The sequence below is a fragment of the Schistocerca americana genome, chromosome X (assembly GCF_021461395.2).
Source record: "Schistocerca americana isolate TAMUIC-IGC-003095 chromosome X, iqSchAmer2.1, whole genome shotgun sequence".
NCBI classification, from domain to species: Eukaryota; Metazoa; Arthropoda; class Insecta; order Orthoptera; family Acrididae; genus Schistocerca; species Schistocerca americana.
The window spans coordinates 742,805,031-742,824,767 of record NC_060130.1 but is presented as its reverse complement, the minus strand read 5'-3'; the positions used below and the strand labels follow the sequence as shown (position 1 = coordinate 742,824,767).

At 37.8% G+C, this 19,737-nt stretch overlaps 1 protein-coding gene across 2 annotated transcripts in view; it reads left to right on the top strand.

Annotated features, from left to right (window-relative positions):
• Window positions 1–19,737, top strand: part of LOC124555789 (membrane-associated protein Hem-like) — a 160,333-nt gene that overhangs the window by 14,823 nt on the left and 125,773 nt on the right. For both annotated transcript variants that reach the window (XM_047129850.1, XM_047129849.1), the window contains one exon: window positions 12,374–12,584. In XM_047129850.1, the coding sequence (XP_046985806.1) occupies window positions 12,374–12,584 (211 nt within the window). The remainder of the gene's footprint in view (window positions 1–12,373; window positions 12,585–19,737) is intronic.

Genomic DNA, 19,737 nt, shown 5'->3' with positions numbered 1-19,737 from the left:
TCATTTATTCTGATTTATAACCCATGTAGACTATTTCTTGGAGGTGGGTTTGATTGGAATTAGTATTTAGTTCAGTTTGAATTGCAGAAGACATTAAAAAAATAGTACACCCTTTAAAAATTCAGCCTTTATTTCGGTTTCTCAATTGCACTTTTATTTTTACGATGACTAGTTTTGATCAATATTTGACCATCTTCAGACCTATGTATACACTTAAGCAAACTGTCCTGTCCATACAGAAGTACACATTACAATATCACACATAAAATATCCCAACAATGCTGAATGGTGATAGTTCGTTGCTTGTGGAACTACATAGATCTGAAGATGATCAAATATTGATCAAAATGAGATGCTAAAATAAAGGGTAAATTTTAAATTTCAACACAGTTGCGAAATCTCCTGTGATGAATTTTTCAACAACAATGAAAATAATAGGCCCTCTTTAAAGATGTCTTAATTTGCAGCAATGTAACTATACAGGTGTGTGTGTGTGTGTGTGTGTGTGTGTGTGTGTGTGTGTGTGTGTGTGTGTGTGTGTGTGTGAGAAGTTCTCTGTCTCATTTATGTGCTTTTTGATGATGCAACATGCCTACTATTTGGTGAGTTGTTACCTCTACTAGTATTGTTTACATTCCATCAGGACTTTCCATTTCTGTAGTGATGTCTTAATTCTGCTAGTCTTAAAAGCTTCCTTAAAACATTTGTAAAATGCTAATTTTGTGTTTTTGACACCAGCTCCTCTGCTGTTTGTGCCCAATTCTAAAAGAAAATACCATTTTTTGTGTATGTGTTTGTTTTATTTTTATTTTTTTTCTATGGTGGCGTAATAGCTGTAATGAAGTGCCATGATATGATATTGTGGTTATGTTAGGTATTTGTAATTGTTGAGCTGCTTGTGTCTTTATAGATTTTGCAGCAGTTATTCCCTCACAATTGGTGTTTACCCTGAGATAATAGTCACTGTCTTCACTTAAGTCATTGAAGCAGCTGAATGGGTTGAAAATAAATAAATCGCCAGGTCCTGATGGGATTCCAATTCGGTTTTACAGAGAGTGCTGTATTGCATTGGCTCCTTACTTAGCTTGTATTTATCGCGAATCTCTTGCCCAACGTAAACTCCCGAGTGACTGGAAAAAAGTGCAGGTGACACCTGTATATAAGAAGGGTAGAAGGACAGATCCTCAAAATTACAGACCAATATCCTTAACATCGGTTTGTTGCAGGATTCTCGAACATATTCTCAGTTAGAATATAATGAATTTCCGTGAGACAGAAAGTTGCTGTCTATGCATCAGCACGGCTTTAGAAAGCATCGCTCCTGCAAAATGCAACTCACCCTTTTTTCACATGATATCTTGCGAACCATGGATGAAGGTTATCAGACGGGTGCCATATTCCTTGACTTCCGGAAAGTGTTTGACTCGGTGCCCCACTGCAGACTTCTAACTAAGGTACGAGCATATGGGATTGGTTCCCAAATATGTGAGTGGTTCAAAGACTTCTTAAGTAATAGAACCCAGTATGTTGTCCTTGATGGTGAGTGTTCATCGGAGGTGAGGGTATCATCTGGAGTGCCCCAGGGAAGTGTGGTAGGTCCGCTGTTGTTTTATATCTACCTAAATGATCTTTTGGATAGGGTGGATAGCAATGTGTGGCTGTTTGCTGATGATGCTGTGGTGTACGGGAAGGTGTCGTCGTTGAGTGACTGTAGGAGTATACAAGATGACTTGGACAGGATTTGTGATTGGTGTAAAGAATGGCAGCTAACTCTAAATATAGATAAATGTAAATTAATGCAGATGAATAGGAAAAGGAATCCCGTAATGTTTGAATACTCCATTAGTAGTGTAGCGCTTGACACAGTCACGTCGATTAAATATTTGGGCGTAACGTTGCAGAGCGATATGAAGTGGGACAAGCATGAAATGGCAGTTGTGGGGAAGGCGGATAGTCCTCTTCGGTTCATTGATAGAATTTTGGGAAGATATGGTTCATCTGTAAAGGAGACGACTTATAAAACACTAATAAGACCCATTCTTGAGTACTGCTCGAGCGTTTGGTATCCCTATCAGGTCGGATTGAGGGAGGACATAGAAGCAATTCAGAGGCAGGCTGCTAGATTTGTTACTGGTAGGTTCGATCATCATGCGAGTGTTACGGAAAGGCTTCAGGAACTCGGATGGAAGTCTCTGGAGGAAAGGAGGCATCCTTTTCATGAATTGCTTCTGAGGAAATTTAGAGAACGAGTATTTGAGGCTGACTGCAGTACAATTTTACTGCTGCCAACTTATATTTCGCAGAAAGACCACAAAGATAAGATAAGAGAGATTAGGGCTCGTACAGAGGCATATAGGCAGTCATTTTTCCCTTGTTCTGTGTGGGAGTAGAACAGGGAGAGACGATGCTAGTTGTGGTACGAGGTACCCTCTGCCACGCACCGTATGGTGGATTGCGGAGTATGTATGTAGATGTAGATGTACCATGTGCTTGTCCCTCCTCCTTTTGCTTACTCATTATCCATTTTGTGTTTCAATTCTGGAAGGTTCTAAGTTATTGTCTTAATCAATTTTATACATAAATATGCTTATAACTTACAGTATGCCATGTCCAATGTGATAAAACCTTAGACACAGCTCTCAAGTGCAGCAGGATGCTATTAATAACCAGAAAAGTATTTGTTATGATTACAGAGTTCAAACAGCATTTTAAAGTCGAAACAGAATTTGAGAATGTCAGTCCACCTCTCAACAGTGTAAAACTGTCAGTTGGAGGGGTAAGAATTAACATAATTGCATTGCCTAATTCTTATGCATCTGAAGCAATTATTGTTTTTAAGGCAAGAATCAGATATTGAATTCCTGTGCCTGATTCTTGTTTTACAGTAACTATTTGGTATTACTCAGTCTTTATTTTATACATTTCATGGTCAGTGCCTATTATTTACTGACTGAAATGAAATTTTGAGTTATTTTATAAATAAATTGCTTTACTTTGTGACTTCAACAGACTGACAGCATTAAAATAGGAAATAAGAGAAATGCTGTCATGTGTTATACAAACATCTATGTTGGCTTCTTGTGTAACCATTACAGTTGATTTAATAACAGATGGCTGCAGTGAAGAAACGTGCATATTAGTGTGTGACTGTTGACATATATACCTGTCTTGGTTCTTATTTTGTTGCTGGCAATAATTGTCAGTTTTTGTAGCTGGTGACTTCATAATGTGAAGTTTCTAAAAAGTGACTGCTGCTCAAACTGTAGGTTGCATACAGGTAGTCAAACATAAAGCAAACTGAAATTCCATGTGATTTTGATATTGCAGTCATAGAGTCAGTTGTTTCAGTTAGCAGTGTAACTCATGCTAATTTTCTTCACTAGGATATGTCAGTATTTGTAAAAAGTAATAATTATAGACTCGAAGAGTTTACTTAAAGTTGAAATCTACAGCCAAGTTCAGGCTCTTGATATGTGCCAAGCTACATGTATTTCTATACTACAGAGTTACAATGTCAAGTTTTGTGTTCTATGATGTGGAGTAATGGAATAGATAATAAACACACTTCTTCAGTAAAATGTTGTACAAAACATGTGTCACTGAGCCAGTGAATTTGTAACATCATAACGTGTATAAATTGCTTCCTATTAATTAGAAGTGGATTTATAGATGTTAAATTGGCTCATAATGTGTCAGTGATTCAAGCCAAGTGTTGTAGTGGCATGCTAATTTATATCGTACAATTCTATATCAATTTGTCATTTACTAAAGTTGTGTTACCATTGCTTTTATTTGTTGTGAGTCTGTTATGGTCAGTAGCATTACCAGCCTATGGGGGATTCCACCAAGAGATTTTATGTTGCCTCTAGGACAATAATGCTAAGTGAAATGGCCTACCGAGTGAGGGGGAGCAGTGGTTAGCGCACAGGACTGACATTCTGGAGAACCCACATCCTGCCATCCTGATTTAGATTTTCCATGATTTCCCTAAATCGAATCAGGCAAATGCCGGGACGGTTCCTTTGAAAGGACATGGGCAATTTCCTTCCTCATCCTTTCCTAATCTGAGCGTGTGCTTTGTCTCTAATGACCTCATTCGTTATTGACGGGACGTTAAACACTAATTTCCTCCTCCTCCTGAACTTGCCTGGACCCTCATGGGAATCCTGTACTGGGGGCAAATACATGATGGTACATCCACAAGAGCTGTGGCTGAGACTTGCTCAGAGATGGCTCAGGAAGATTTGCTAAATGTTGAATTCTTTTACGGCTGTTGATGGTTACAAGAACATTGTACATGCACAGCGCCCTCTCCCTGGGGTACTTCCGTGTACTTGGTGAACACTGTTCTCTAGACAGATTATGCAGCAAGATATCCTAATGGAGAACAGTGCCCCTAAAATTACTGTAGAGAAAGTGTAACATATGTTACCACCATGGTGCACTTGTTGCACAATGGGTTGTCCAGAAAACATGGTGTTGGAGTACAAACCACCGCGTAGCAGGTGCACTACCTCAGTATGCCCTATGTTCTTTTGCTACTGAAGTTGCTACCCTGTGCTGTGGTATCAAATTCTGTGGCACACATACAGTTAGACATGTCTATACTTCTGTAGCTGTAGTGAACATTAACTTCAGATTTAGTTCTTAGTTCTATATTAGTAGCTGTACGATACGAGTAGTGCTGTGGTGTCAGTCTTAATGCGTATTTTACATTGTTAGTTCCGTAGTTTGCTGTACACTGAATCATTTCATTTTATAGCACTGTTTCATATTATGAGGATGAAAATATTTGGTTTTAGTGTTCTTTTCACCTCTGAAACTTCAAATAAGTGGCAGAGATTGCTACATACCAAATATGTATTGGAAGTAGTAGTTTGTTGTGACAGAGATTAAAACTTTGTTTTTTATTCTTCAAAATATGTAATGTAAGGATAAAGTGAAGTAAATATGTTTATGTTAGTGAATTCAAACAAATGTAGGTTAATAATAATTAATAGTGTTTGCTGCATTAATATTCATTTGAGTTACATTAAGCAATAAATGCAAAATCAAAAGGTTGGAAAAGTATAAAAAACAAACTCCAATGTTGATTGTTTGTGTATAACTGAATGACCATCATGAATACATTTCTGTTAACAAAAACAGCAAATTCAAATAACATTGTTTCAGAGGAAACAATAGTTTACAAAATTTACGAACTGGAATGAGCAGGTTTAATGATGCTTTCCAAAGGTACAAAGACCAGAAGAAGATTTCACATTTTGTTGCAGAGATGACACCGATATCAATGATTTGTGTGGGTGTTGTCAGGGTGGGTGTAGGAGGGAGGAGAAGACACATGTTGTGCAGTAACATGACTCATGTGAACTTGATCTGGGAAATACACTGGTGTCCAAAATTAAAGCAACAAACCACTATTTCCCTACCTTGTATCTAATTCACGATATAATTATAGAAACTGTCAACAGATATTCGTACCTAATCTGCATAGAAGATGGCATTTCAGTCTGTGGAAACCGCACAAACAATGACGTCAGGCGTCTATCAAAAGGAGTAGTGTTTGCTGCATAGTCCCACATCCACATTCACTGTGTGCACAGTCACAGTTGGTGCAGTATGGCACAGAGAATGGAAGCAGGACAGTCGCAGACTCATGTGGCCTGATGGCTTAACGTGAATTGTTCAGTCATTTCTCGGATGTGGTGGCAGTTTATAGAGACCAAAACTGTATCCCAAAGACCAGGGTACATGGGACATCAGGAAGAGAGGACTGTTATCTGGCTGTAAGTGCACGATAGTACTGTCTTAAGGTACTGCGCAGCATCTGGCATCTGACCTCACAGCATCCACTGTATGTGTTGCATTGAGGCAAACAGTGTAGTGAAGGCCCTGACAGAGTGGCCTTTATTGCGGAAGACCTGCTCTGTGTGTGCCTCTGATGCGTCTTCACAGAGGAGAATGTCTGGAGTGGAGTTGTCAACATGCCACCTGGACTGTTGAACAGTGGGCTGATGTTCTTTTCACAGGTGAGTCCTGATTTGGTCTGGAGAGTGATTCTCGACAGATTTACATCTGAACACGATTTCGAGACCCGAACATTGTGGAAAGAGACTGATATTGAGGAGGATCGCTAATGGTGTGAGCAGGCATTGTGTTGACCACTCGAACACCTCTTCATCAAATTATACGGGTGAATTGGAAAGGTTTAACTGCTGTCAGACATCATGACGAGGTCTTGGGACCTCATGTACAGGTGTTGCAAGGTGCTGTGGGCCCAGACTTTGTATTGATGGACGATAGTGCTCGACCTTGTAGAGAATAATTGGTTGATGTTTTCTTGGAAACAGAATATACTGCATGCATTTTATGGTCTGCTGACTCTCACTATCTGAATCCCATAGGGAACGTCTGGGATGCACCAGAGAGACAGGTTGTATCATGTCAACATCCACCAACCACTCTCCAAAACTTGCGAGCAGCTGTGCAGGAAGACTGGGCATTATTACCTCAACATGGCACTGATGTCATTATCCACAGCATGCTCCATCAATGTCAGGCCTATATTGGTGCCACAGGTGGTCACACGCCATAGTGAGCACATTAACCAGTTGTCAAAATGTGTGTGCAAATCTGTTAAGTTGGAAAAAAAACGAACAACATTTTCGTCTGCTATTATGTATGTTGCACTTATTTATGTTTCGTATTCTTTATGTTGTTTCTGCTTTGCTATCATCTGTTTATACTGTTTTGTGGCAAAATAAATGCTATCTTGCAAAATTTCCATCTGTTGCTTTTATTTTGGACACCAGTGTAGTTTTGTTTATATGACTTTTTGAAGTAATCATGATATCTGAGCTATATTCAGTATGACAGAGTGGAATATACTGTGACCATAAAATTCTTTGTTTTGAATTGTTTCTCATAAACAGAAATTTACACAAAGCTAGTGATTATCAGAAGTCTGCTGATTTGTCTTGAACAGTTAAGAAGTAAGTGACAAGTTTAAATGTGGCCTTCAAGACAGTCAACATGTAGGATCTCCCAACACTGCTATCTCTGATGAACACATCAAGAAGTTGTAGAGCATAATTAGTGATTAAAAGTGCTTGAAATAATAGGTGCTCATTAATATGAGAAGAGACAGTACAGTTCGTTTTACACAAAGAGTTAAGAGAAAGCTTTGTGCAAGACTGGTGTTGCAGTCATTGAATACTGACCAATATCAAATGCAAAAATGACATCCTCTGTAATGGTCGGACCATTTAAACAGGATCCAACAGGTTTTGTGTTCCAGTTAGTTGCTATGAACTATATGTAGGTCACAACAGAAAAGTAGCAGCAGTCAAACTAGTTGACGAAACAAGTGAGCCTGTAAAAGAAAAGGTAAAGGGTAAGTCATCTGATGGAAAGGATGGTCATTGTTTTCTGTGATGTGAAAGGATTTCTTCCTAATGATTACCTAGCAGAGGTTAAGGTGACAACTGGTGAGTGCTATGCAAATCTATTGGGCTAGCTAAAGTCGAGTCACATGGTATTGTTGGCTGAGAGCCACAGCTGCGCAGTTAGAAAGGGTTTCCTTCATCTGCACACAATGGCCTTTTTCCTTGTGGATATGTGAGTATTGCATCATATTTGTGTATATTATGCAGGTGAGTGTAATGGATGTGTGTATAGTGTGGTGTTCTGTTTGTGTTATGTGATGATGATGATGATGATGATGATGAGATGATGATAAGAGGAGGAAGAGGGTAAAACACAGGGCTGGTATGTAGCCTATTCCTCTCGAATAGCATCAAGGGGACCACTGGGCTTAACATCCTCATCCAATGGACAGATCACAATCAACAGAATTAAGATTCTCTGTGAATATAAGAGAACAGAGGGAGAGGTATCTGTATCTACCTCTCTGAATCTCTGTGAATATAAGAGAACAGAGGGAGAGATATCTGTATCTATCGTAATATATACTACAATAGTGTGAAAAGGATAGATTGATACTCAACATATAGAAGAGATGGGCACAACAAAAATACTTCTATACGTTATAGCGTTCGGCCAAGTCTCTGGTTGCTGTGGCCACAGTGGCCAGTAGAGACAGTGGGGCTGAAAGCTAAAATATATAGTAGTCTTTTTGGCTGAAAGCTAAAATACATAGTAGTCTTTTTGTTGTATGTGTCTACGACTCAACATCTCCTCTACATGGTGAATAGCAGTCTATCCTTTTCATAATATTGTTATTATTCCATATTGGACTTTCCATTTTTTAATAATACTATATATACTACAAAATATATTATCAATTAAGTGAAAAATTTGCTACACTGAATAGTTTACAAAGAAGGACTTACTTAATTGTGAATAGTAGGCCAGGGGAAAAGCAATAAGCAAAATTGAATGTTTAAAATTCCTGGGTATGTGTATTATCATGAATTTTAGAACTGTTATCATCATCTTATAGACTTAGGTTCACCAACTATTGTTGCATTTGCTGATTTTTGTCAAGCAAAATATTAGATAGTTATATTAATGTGTATACTGTCGCCCTTAAATGTTATAAAGAATGCTGCTCTGGGACAGTTCTTTATAAAAGACAAAGCTTTTCCCTCATAAAAACATATAGTGAGTCTAAAATGCGATGTACACCCTTCCATTCATAGATAACAACTTGGAAAACTGAAAACATCATCACAAGGGATTTCTTATTTTTAAAACTTGTCATCAACAACCACTTAAAATTGTTAAACAACAGTATCAATTATAAATATAACACTCCAAATGAAAGTAAGTGCCAGTAACCATGGCTGGCTCAGAAATGAGTAATATAATATTATAAAATCCTAGGTGAAACATAAACAATGAAAGGAGTAGAGAAACCACTCACTGTATTTTGGAGGTGTTGAGCAGTAGATAGACACACAAATAAGAAATCGGACTTCATATTACAGCCAAAAAAGGTAGAAATCATCCCCAGAGCATAGAGATAGCACGTGTATGCAAGGCTACATAGTCCTGCTGTAGTGGTCCTTCAGAAGGGAAGGGTTGTGTTATTTGGTGCAGATGATGTGAACAAGGAAGAGACAAGGGGAAAGAGAGAGAGAGAGAGAGAGAGATTGGGGGGGGGGGGGGGGGGGGGCACCGAGGAGAGGTGATAGGTGTGTGACACCAGAGAAAGCCTGCCCTGGTGCAGGCATATGTTTTATTTTGTATTATATGGTGGTGTTGTAAGAGATGGAAATTCAGAGGAGGAGGGGGGGGGGGGGGGGGGAGGAGGGATGGAGCAGGCTGGAATAGAGGGAGACTTGATGAGAGAGTTCTATGTGGGAGGATAGACGTACAGAATTATAAAGCAAACTAAAATTATAAAGAAAAATTGAAGTTAGGATGAGTAAGGTGCAGATATGAACTGTGAAACAGGGTTTGTAGCCGACCATTTGTGATCAGCAATATATTTTCCAATTAGGTGTTCAACCTTAATCTTGGCCCTTAGGTATTGCCTGCCTTGTACATTCATTCAGCAGGAAGGAGTAAATTAGACTGCTGTGATGATGTTTGACCACTTCCAATGTGAATTAAATGTACTGAAAGATACTGAAAATAATTGTAAAAACCAGCTGAAACTATTTTTGTGTGATAGATGCTGCCGATATAAGGAGAAATGTTTGAAAGTGACTTTCTGTGTATTATCAGTAACTTTAAAATTTTGTTTGAGTTTATTTACAAGATAAAAAAAATACACACTTTTAAGACTGGCTATTCAAACCATATGCTTTGAAATCACAATGGACATGGGTTGAACAGGTAGTACAGTGGTTGAGCAACAGATGGCTGTAGTGTTGTGATGCGTCAGTGTCAGTGTACACAGTGAGGCCACAGTACAAACACAACTGATATTCAAGCAGCGAAATAGCATTCTCAAATGGTATCGGAAGTTCGAGAGCATCTGTGAAGCACGATGACATTAGAGGCAAGAATATGGAACTGAACTACCAACACACATAAGTATTGCTCACTTCATGATAAATCTGAAACTCCTGGAACAATTATAGATATGCATAAGGGAAGATCAGGCCAGCCACGCACAGCAGCAGGTGAAGGACATTCACACACTTTCCACAAAAATCGGCACCACAATGTGCACATGAAGCAGGCATGAGTAGGGCAAGCGTAAGTCATATTTAGCACAGATTAAAATTTAGGGTTTACATCCTGCAGTTGTTACATGCATTGACTGAGGATGAACAAGATAGAAGTAATTAGTTTTTTAAATGGTTCCTTGTGTAGGTTGAATGTGACGTTAATTTTGTTTCCAAAGTGGTGTGGTCTGATGAGGCACAGTTTAAATTAATCAGCACGCAAACGGGAATAACTTTGAGTACTGGGGCCCACGAAATCCACATGTTTATGTCAAGCGAGCGGCCAGTGTTCCAGGAGTTATCCTTAAGGGGACTGATTGAACCTTTCTTTTTTGTAGGTATGGTACTGGTAGAAGTTACCTGAAGATGCTGGACTCACTAATTTTACAATCCATTCGTGCTTTGTTTGCTGGTAAACGTTTTTTCTTACAACAGGATGACAATCCAGCCCACTTTCAAAGGGACGTGCATGCTTAGCTGAATAACAATGCACTGGGTCATTGTATTGGATGAAGGGTTCTCGTTGAGTTCCCCGCGTATTCTCCTGGTTTGACACCATTAGAATTTTGCTTGTGGAGTACCCTCAAGAATGTAGTGTACATCAGGAAGCCACACACTCTTGCAGAATTGCGCCATGAAATTGAAACAGCTTGTCAGGCAATTCCTGTAGCTACTGCAGATGTGTCCTTGAATGTACGGCATCATGCTCAGAAGTGTTTGGGGGCGGGTGCTTTGCAATTTCAACACTTATTGTAATTATTTAAATTTGAGCCATTGTAATACTGATGATAATATGTAAGCTTATTTTTATCAAAGTATTTATGCATCTTTTGATCTACCCTGTATGTGTATAAACAATACGTATAAAAATAATCACTTATGTTGAGTTTACCTACTTTACTAATTTGTATAATGGAATTGAGCGGGTGGGTTAATGAAATGCTTGTAGAGGTAAAAACAATCAGAATTGCTGTATACTGCTACAAGCAGGATCCAACTAGGTTGAGAGCTACAAGATAAAATTTATCTGGATCTGTCACTTGAAATGGATGGAGGTTCATTTTCTACATATAATTAAATACAGCTACATCTACATGGCTACTCTGCAAAATGAGCTGTCGTCCTCTGAATTTTTTTGATGTCTGTTACAATCCTGTCTGGTAAGGACCACATACCATGCAGCAGTACTCCAGAAGATGACAGACAAACATAGTGCAGGCAGTCTTGTTAATAGAGCTGTTCTATCATCTATATGTTCTGCCAATAAAACACCTTCTTTGGTTCACCTTCCCCACTCCATTTTCTGCGTGATCGCTCCAATTTAAGTTGTTTGTGATTATAAAGCCTAAGTATTTAGTTAATTGACAGCCTTTAGATTTGTGTGATTTATCATGCACTCAAAATTTAACAAATTCTTTTCAGTAATCATATGGGTGACTTCACACTTCCTATTTTTTAGATTCAATTTCCACTTTTTGCATGATGCAGATATCTTATCTAAATCATTTTGCAATTGGTTTTGATCTTCTGGTGACTACTAGATGGTAGATAACAGCATCATCTGTAAACAATATAAGAGGGCTGCTCAGATTGTCTCCTAAATCATTTATATGGATTAGGAACAGCAGGGAGCCTGTAACACTTCCTTGGGGAACACCAGGTATCACATCTGTTTTACTCTGCAACTTTCCGTCAGTTACTGCAAACTGTGACCTTTCTGACAGGAAATCATGAATCCACTTGCACAACTGAAATGATGTTCCAGAGACATGCAGTTTGATTAGAAGTTGCTTGTGAGGAACAGTGTCAAGAGCCATCTATAAATCTCATGATTATGTATTGCTAAGGGGTCAAGTATGTTTTCACAACCATTTACACTTGAGTTTGCACCTGAACTAATTATTCAAAATAATTTTTGAGAAGGCATTTAGTACAATTTTGGGTGATATTTGATGCCTACCACTGACTTTTAACATGTATTTTTGCCAATATCTCGAGCATAGATTGAAGTTGCCGCCAACTGTAAATATAAATGTAGTTCTTATGTTGGCAGTGTGGTTCAAAACTTTTGTTTTCTATGTAAAGTACTGGGAAGTATACCTTTAAATTTCTGTAGAAAAAGAATATAATGTGTATCATGAAACAGAAATCTGCTGTATATTATCAGGTTAAAGTTATTAGTTTATAATACACACTTGAAATTTATATTTTTCAGTAATGTACTGCTTTTTTTTCAGTTGGCTTCATGTTATGCCATTCAGCCCTCAACCAAGAAAAGGCAAATAAGCTATGGCTGAGTGCTCTGGAGTCAAGCTGGGTAATAGCTTTATTCCGAGATGAGGTTTTGTACATTCATTCCTACATTCAGAGCTATTTTGACACTCTTAAAGGATATGGGAAGAAAATATCAGAAGTAAAAGAGTGCTATAATCAAGCTGTCCAGAAAGCGTGAGTTTCATAAGTCACTTAAATGTGTTTTGATGGCACTTATTAAACAATTGTTGTTTTTCATATCATTGAAGTTATGAGTTGGTAACAGTATTACATAGCTGTTGGTAACTTTGCTAATGTAATTTCTTATTTTAGTACTCAAATTTGGGGTTTACTCACTTTCCATTCTTTACTGCTATTAAACATTTCCTGTCAGATAAATTTCAAGACAGTCTTATTCATATGTGAATGCATACAGCATGTTTAAAGCTATGTGGGGGTCTAGGCCACTGACATATTCTCAAGGCTGGATCAAGTAAGGATTTTGTAATTCATCTCCTTCATGAGTAAATTACACTTCCTTAATATTCTTCCCATAAATTTGATTGACTGTAACCTGCTGAATTAGTGTGAAGTATTCTACTGGCAGAAATCGTGAAATTGTTGAACATTACATGGACCATCAGTGGTGAGACTGAATCTCTTGTTGTTGACAATTTTTGTTTGAGTGATGTAATAATGTTTTTCTTGTGTGAGTAATTGATATTTTAAAGAATTTTCATTTATAACTGCTGGTAGCAAACTGGGGTGTTGTCTATGACAAGTGGTTATTTGCAGTTTCACAGAAGCTGTTGGAGAGCTGTCCTACTCAGTTTTTGATGTAGGGATGGTTCCTTTAGAAAGGGCACAGCTGATTTCCTCATCTGTACTGTATGGTGTGTGGCGGACATTAAATAGTGCACCAAAACCATTTTGCTCCATTTCTGTTCAATTGCAAATGATGTGCAGGAAGAATAATCGTCAGTACAATGAAAAACCAGCCAAAGTTGCAAATTTCACTTTTTTTTATTCACTAAATTACTAGTTTTGGACTGGAACCCATTTTCAAATCACTGTAACAGATAGTCAAATTGGTATGTCCAAAAATGCAAAAAACGTGTCAAAATTGTGCAAATGAACAGTTGCAGCACATATAGATAACTATGCACTGTAACTGTTCGTATTCACATTTTTGACATGGTTTTTGCATTTTCAGAAATAAAAATTTGACTATCTGTTATGATGATCTAAAAATGGGTCCCAACCCAAAAGTAGTCATCAAGTGAATAAAAAAAGTGAAATTTGCAACTCTGGCTGGTTTTTCGTTGTACTGATTAACAGAAGTTTCTGACCTACAATTATTCCAGCATGATGGAAGTTCATAGACTAATTGTCAGCACTTCTTATGTAAACCGCAATTTCTCTAAGTTTACCATCATGATCATTATGCCAGATATGTGTTGGAGATAATAGTATACTTCTTGACTCATATTGGAACAAGAACTGTTGGAATTCTGAGAATAAGGTTCTCCATGATGCACAGTGGCTTCTTTACACTGTCTCCCATTACAGTTTGTTGAGCACTTCTGTGACTTTTTTATGCAGGTTCCACAAATCCGTGAAGAACTGTGCACCTCTCTCTCTTACTTTCTTTTTCTTTCTTTCTTTCTTTGGGTCCCAGGATAATGAGCAATACTTAAGAATTATTCAAACAAGGGTTTTCAATCAAACTCTGTCAGGAGTAAATTACATTTCCTTAAAATTTTCCCACATTATATTACATTTGTTTAATGTTGAAAGTCAGGTGTCAAATTTCATATCAGCACTGATTATTTATAAACATTCACACATTTTACAACAAATTTCAAATGACTTGACCTTACTGTATACAACTGCATTATTTCCAACAGCCTCAAAGAACTGCTAACATTGTCTGCCGGGCGATATATATCATGTACTGAACAGTAATAGGCCAGTCACACTTCTTATAATGTCTTCCCATTAAGAAAGATATATTTGTTTCAATTCAATTGCAACCTGTTCTGATATTCCATTAGTGGATGTTTTATCTAATGAAGTGGAACTAAATAGGAGACTTTCTGTGAGTCAATAAATATTGCTTCGCAGTGATGAATATTTCTGTATCTCTCTATGTGGTACACATTTCTTTGTCTGTATAACTTTCCTCATACAAATTATTGTTTTAACATGCATTAGTTTTGGTAATCAGAGAAGGCGTTGAAGGGTGTGCTAGTTTATTTGGTAAACCAGGCAAAATATACCTATATTGGTGTGGTGAACCACCTAAAACTATATGTGGATTTGAGAGTGAGCAAACCTGTCATTGTTAATGCAGTGAACAGTTTCATTCTGGGCATTAAAAGTGTGAGCTGGTCTAGTCTTACCTTTTGGGTACATTGTAACAAAATCTCTTATGCACCTTAGACCACTGTAAAATCTTCGTTTATGTTTATTTAAGTGGGGTAATGTCAATTACATGTAGTCTTAGATGAAGTTGCATCATATCCACAACTTATTACAGTCATAACGTGAATGTTGAATTATTTAAATACCAAGTGAAAATAACAATGAAAAGAATGCTAGTAATCTTATAATGACACAGAATTTAAGAATTTATCCAATTTTGCTTTTAATAATAATAATAATAATAATAATAATGGACAAGGAATGGGAAAGACTTTACCAAAGCCTGTTAGGAGGAACCACCTCAGCATTCTGGAAAATCTTGAAAATTGAATCAAGATGGCAGGATCAGGTACATGAGTTTGAATTATACTTAAAAGTGTCATTTTTGTATACTTCTGAATTTTAGGGACTTACAATTAGCAAATTGTAATTGGGTGTACTTAAAGATGGTGTATATAGACAGCATTCAGTTCCCTCACTATTTTGCTTTTTTGGTCTTAATTTTTACTGTAAATATTTTTTTCTCAGTTTGCATTACACACAAAGGAGCAAAATAATATTGCTATAACTATTGCAGTATAAGATACCCATATAAAATATGTTCAAAGAAATTTTGGGCTTGAAGCCAGTTGTCATGAAATACATTCCATGATATTTCGGTTTGGCATCTGCCACTCATCCTAAGGTTAGTCACTGAAGACACATAAAGACGTACACCCCCCCCTCCCCTCGCAACACAATTTATTATTGTGCTTGTGAGTATTCTGCACATGCATTAAGATCGTGGTGGCAGACTGACCAAACTACTTGGGAGGCAGCATCCTTACTGGCAGGATTGTGGAACTCAACTGACTCAGGGTTGCCACTCACTGTGGTCATCTGTGCTCTCTGTTGTCTTTGATTAAAGCAGATCGTGGATATAATAGTCTTCTCTGTACTATCCAACTTGTAGCTGCTGTCATGCTTCATCAGATTTTCTTTCAGGCATATTTCCATGCATTTCTGAATAATGGAATCCAAAAAAGATGTTACTGTGGCCAGAATTATTGTTTTATCATATTCCATTGAATGCTTGACTGCAAAAGGTGAGTGCGGTGCTGATGTTTAGTACAATGTTTCTCCACAGTACGCTTGGTCTGGCTTACATAAACCATGCCACATTGGCAAGGTATTTTGTAAATTCCACCTGTCTGCACTGACAAGTTGTCCATCTCTGATCCCAGAAGGTCTGCAGTCTTAGATGGTGGGCAGAAAACCACTTTCACCTGAAATTTAGAGAGAATTCTAAAAAAGAAATGGCCCGCATGAAATTGGGAAGTGGGTGAAGAAAATGTTCAGTGTCAAAATTGGGTAGCTCATAAAGCTATTGTTCTTCCACCTCTTCACATTAAAATCAGATTAATTAAACGATTTTTAAAGGTGAGGGATCAAACTGGCAGTGGGTTTGCATACTTTGCTGAAAAATTTCCTCATCTGGCCTCAGCAATAATAAAAACTGTATTTGTGGGCTCTCAGATCAGGGAGCTTCAGCTAGATCAAACTTTTGAGACATGCCCGACTGATGAAGAATTGCAAGCATAGCACTGTTTCAATGAAGAATCCGCATTTGGGAGGATGATGCTTCAATCCCATGTCCGGCCATCCTGATTTAGGTTTTCTGTGATTTCCCTAAATCGCTCCAGGCAAATGCTGGGATGGTTCATTTGAAAGGGCACCACTGACTTCCTTCTGTATCCTTCCCTAATCTGATGAGACCGATGACCTCACTGTCTGGTCTCCTCCCCAAAATAACCCAGCCCAATCCTCGGGATAAGTTCAAGTTCAATGAAGTATCAGAAAACTTCCTTAGAAGAAGATGAGCTGCAAATAACAAGGAAGTGAATCAAGTGACCAACACTTGTCAGGATCTTGGCTGCAACATGTCTTTGAAAGTGCATTTCCTGTACTCTTACATTGACTTCTTCTTAGAGAGTTGCAGTGATGTATCAAATAAACACTGAGAAAGGTTCCACAAAGACATACCTACCATGGGAAAATACTATAAGAATCACAGCATTTCTCTCAAAAATATAAAAAAATGTTCTTTTTGTATGTAGAACAGTGTAATCAATCACCTTAAGAAAAGACAGTTTCCAACTGACTTTCAGAATTTTGTTGTGGCCTTGCTTTCATCAGTAATGAATTGTGTGAAGGCCAACAAAAATTGGTTGTTGTTCCAGAAGACATTGATGCTGAATGCAGCATAATTGATGTGAAAAAGGTATCCTTAGACATACTGAAGACTGCAATACATTTGCATGAACATTTAGCTGTGAAAAAGAGCTGTCCCTGATGAATTCCACACAGTTTAAGTGAAATTGAATGCCATACAATCTAAATGAATCTTGAAATATGCTCATGTCATTTAGTGTTAGGAAATATTCAAAAAAATCTTCTTAGGAAATGCAAAATATGTGAACAATATAGCAATAGGAGATGAAACCTTGCTCTATTCATAAGAATTGGAGAATAAGCAGTAATCAGCAGTTTGGGTGTTTCAAGATAAACTGAAACCAATAAAAGTGATTTGTTTGTGAAGCAGTTCCAAGAAAATTATAACTTGTTTCTTTGCTTACAAAGGCACATGTCATGACCATAGCTTTAGGGAATTGAAGAATAGTTAATGCTGAATGGTATAAAATTTGTTTGGCAAAAGTCATCATTGAAATCGGAAAAAACTATGGCATGTCAAACAATTTATAGTTTGATGGGGAAAAGTTGCCATTGAGGTGCATTTTTTGTTTGACATAAGGGAATGAAAAGAATGAGTTAAGTGACACATCAGGTGAATATGAGCAATGATGCTCATATTCACCTGATGTGTCACTTAACTCATTCTTTTCATTCTCTTATGTCAAACAAAAAATGCACCTCAAGAAGTCATTGTATCCTTTGATAACCATGTTTTTGGGTACTAACATCGGAGTGAAAAAATGTTTCAAAAATTGATTTGAATGCTTGCAAAAGTGTGTAAATTTTCAAAGGGAATCTTTAGAGAAAACATAAAATGATTAGTACTGAAAAAATGCTTTTCTTTAATTATATGTGTTCCCTGGGTCATGCCAAATGGTGATCATTGCAGGGAACTCAACAAGTTTTGGATGGGTATGGATTTTGTGAACATGGGGTTCCTGGGCTATAGAACTGATCAGCTCCAACATTTCTTGTAACTGTAGGATCTGTAAATGTTTTAGGAACCACCATACATTGTGGCATGGCAGTGTATTGTTATGTCACAGAGAACAGTGATTTTGCGTAACCGTTTGGATTAAGATGTTGGTAAAAGCTCCTCTTTATTAAGTGTAATCGGGGAGGGGGGGGGGGGGGATGAGTCAGTTTCAAGGTGTACCAGTGGGGTATGACTGTTTGGGCAAAAAGTGCGTTCTAGCTAGGGCTAGTCTTTGTTTGAATTGATATTCATTTCCCTAGCCACTTGTGAGAATGTGGAATCTTAAGTTTTCGGAAAAAGCCTTCGTCAGAAAAGAAAGAAAAACACACACAGATGAACACAAGCATGCACACCTTAATTACACATGAGTGCTGTCTCCAATCACCATGACCAGACTGCAAGTGTTGCGTTGAGCAAAAGCAGCTATCTGTAATGGGGCAGGGAAGGGGGAGGGATAGCAAGGCGCAGTTGGGGTAGAGAAGAGATATCTCTGGTGGAGTGTGCTGTGACTAGAATACGGCAGAATAAGGCTGCCAGGGGCAAAGACTGGTGGGTTCGCTGGCAGAGAGTAGTGCATAATGAGGGTGAGGAAATTTGAATTGGGAGAAGGTGATAGGACAGAGCGGGCAGAGACTGTTTGGTGGTGGGTGTGGGGACAGTAGGTCATCGTAGGTTGTGCCTGTCTTCAACTCCATGTGTTGTCTTTATGGTGAATAGCAATCTTATCTTTTTCATAATTGTTGATATTCCAATCTGGACTTACCATTGTTTCAATTTTCGGTTTTTAACAAAAATTCTCCCAGTGGCTCATTTGATCCATTAGAGATTATTCACGCCATGCCAAATAAACAAGTCCATGTGCTTTAGCCTACCTGTAAACATATGGCCATACTTGCTGTGCTACTTAGTAATAACAAATCATTTTATGCATGACATGCAGTGTACTTATTGATATTAAAATAAATGATGGAACCTTTGACAAACTGTCATCATTTTAAATACACTAAACATTGGAGAGGCTTGCAAGTTCTTATAAATCAGACAGTTGCTCAAAAAATTGCTTAATACAGACAATAAGAGCTGTACTAGTAAACAAGCTGATAAATGCATAGAGATCATAAATTTTAAAATACATATTACACATGTCTTATCATCAGCTAAAATAGAAGGCACATACCCAAATAAGATTGGTTCTGCCTTCTCATCAGAATCTAAAATGTGTTCTGTTAAGATGTGGTATGCTGAAGTGCATATTCCACATTCACAAAAAGCAAGTGGGTGCTCTGGCCTGTGTAAAAAGCTGTGTTTCAGAGGTCAGTGCCTTGTATGGAAACAGGCCGCATATATATCTGTGACTGGAAGACAGGAGCAAGGACATGGCTTATTTCCTTCCCCAAAAGTCTCAAATCTGAGCTTATGGTCTGTCTCTATAGATGTTGTCATCAATGGGACATTAAACCTGATTCTTCCTTCCTTCCAGCCACAGATTTGGGATGCAGTGGCACTGACTTGTATCAGTATAAGGAAATGCTCTCTGAAGCATAGCTTTTTACACCGGCAAAAGTAGCCATTTGCTGGTCATGTATGTAGAATATACATTTCCGTATGCTCCATTTTAATGAAATAGATTTTATGGAGGACAGAACCAAACTTATTTGGGTACATGCCCTCTATTTTAATTGATAATGGGATTTGCAGGGCAAGCATTTTAAAATT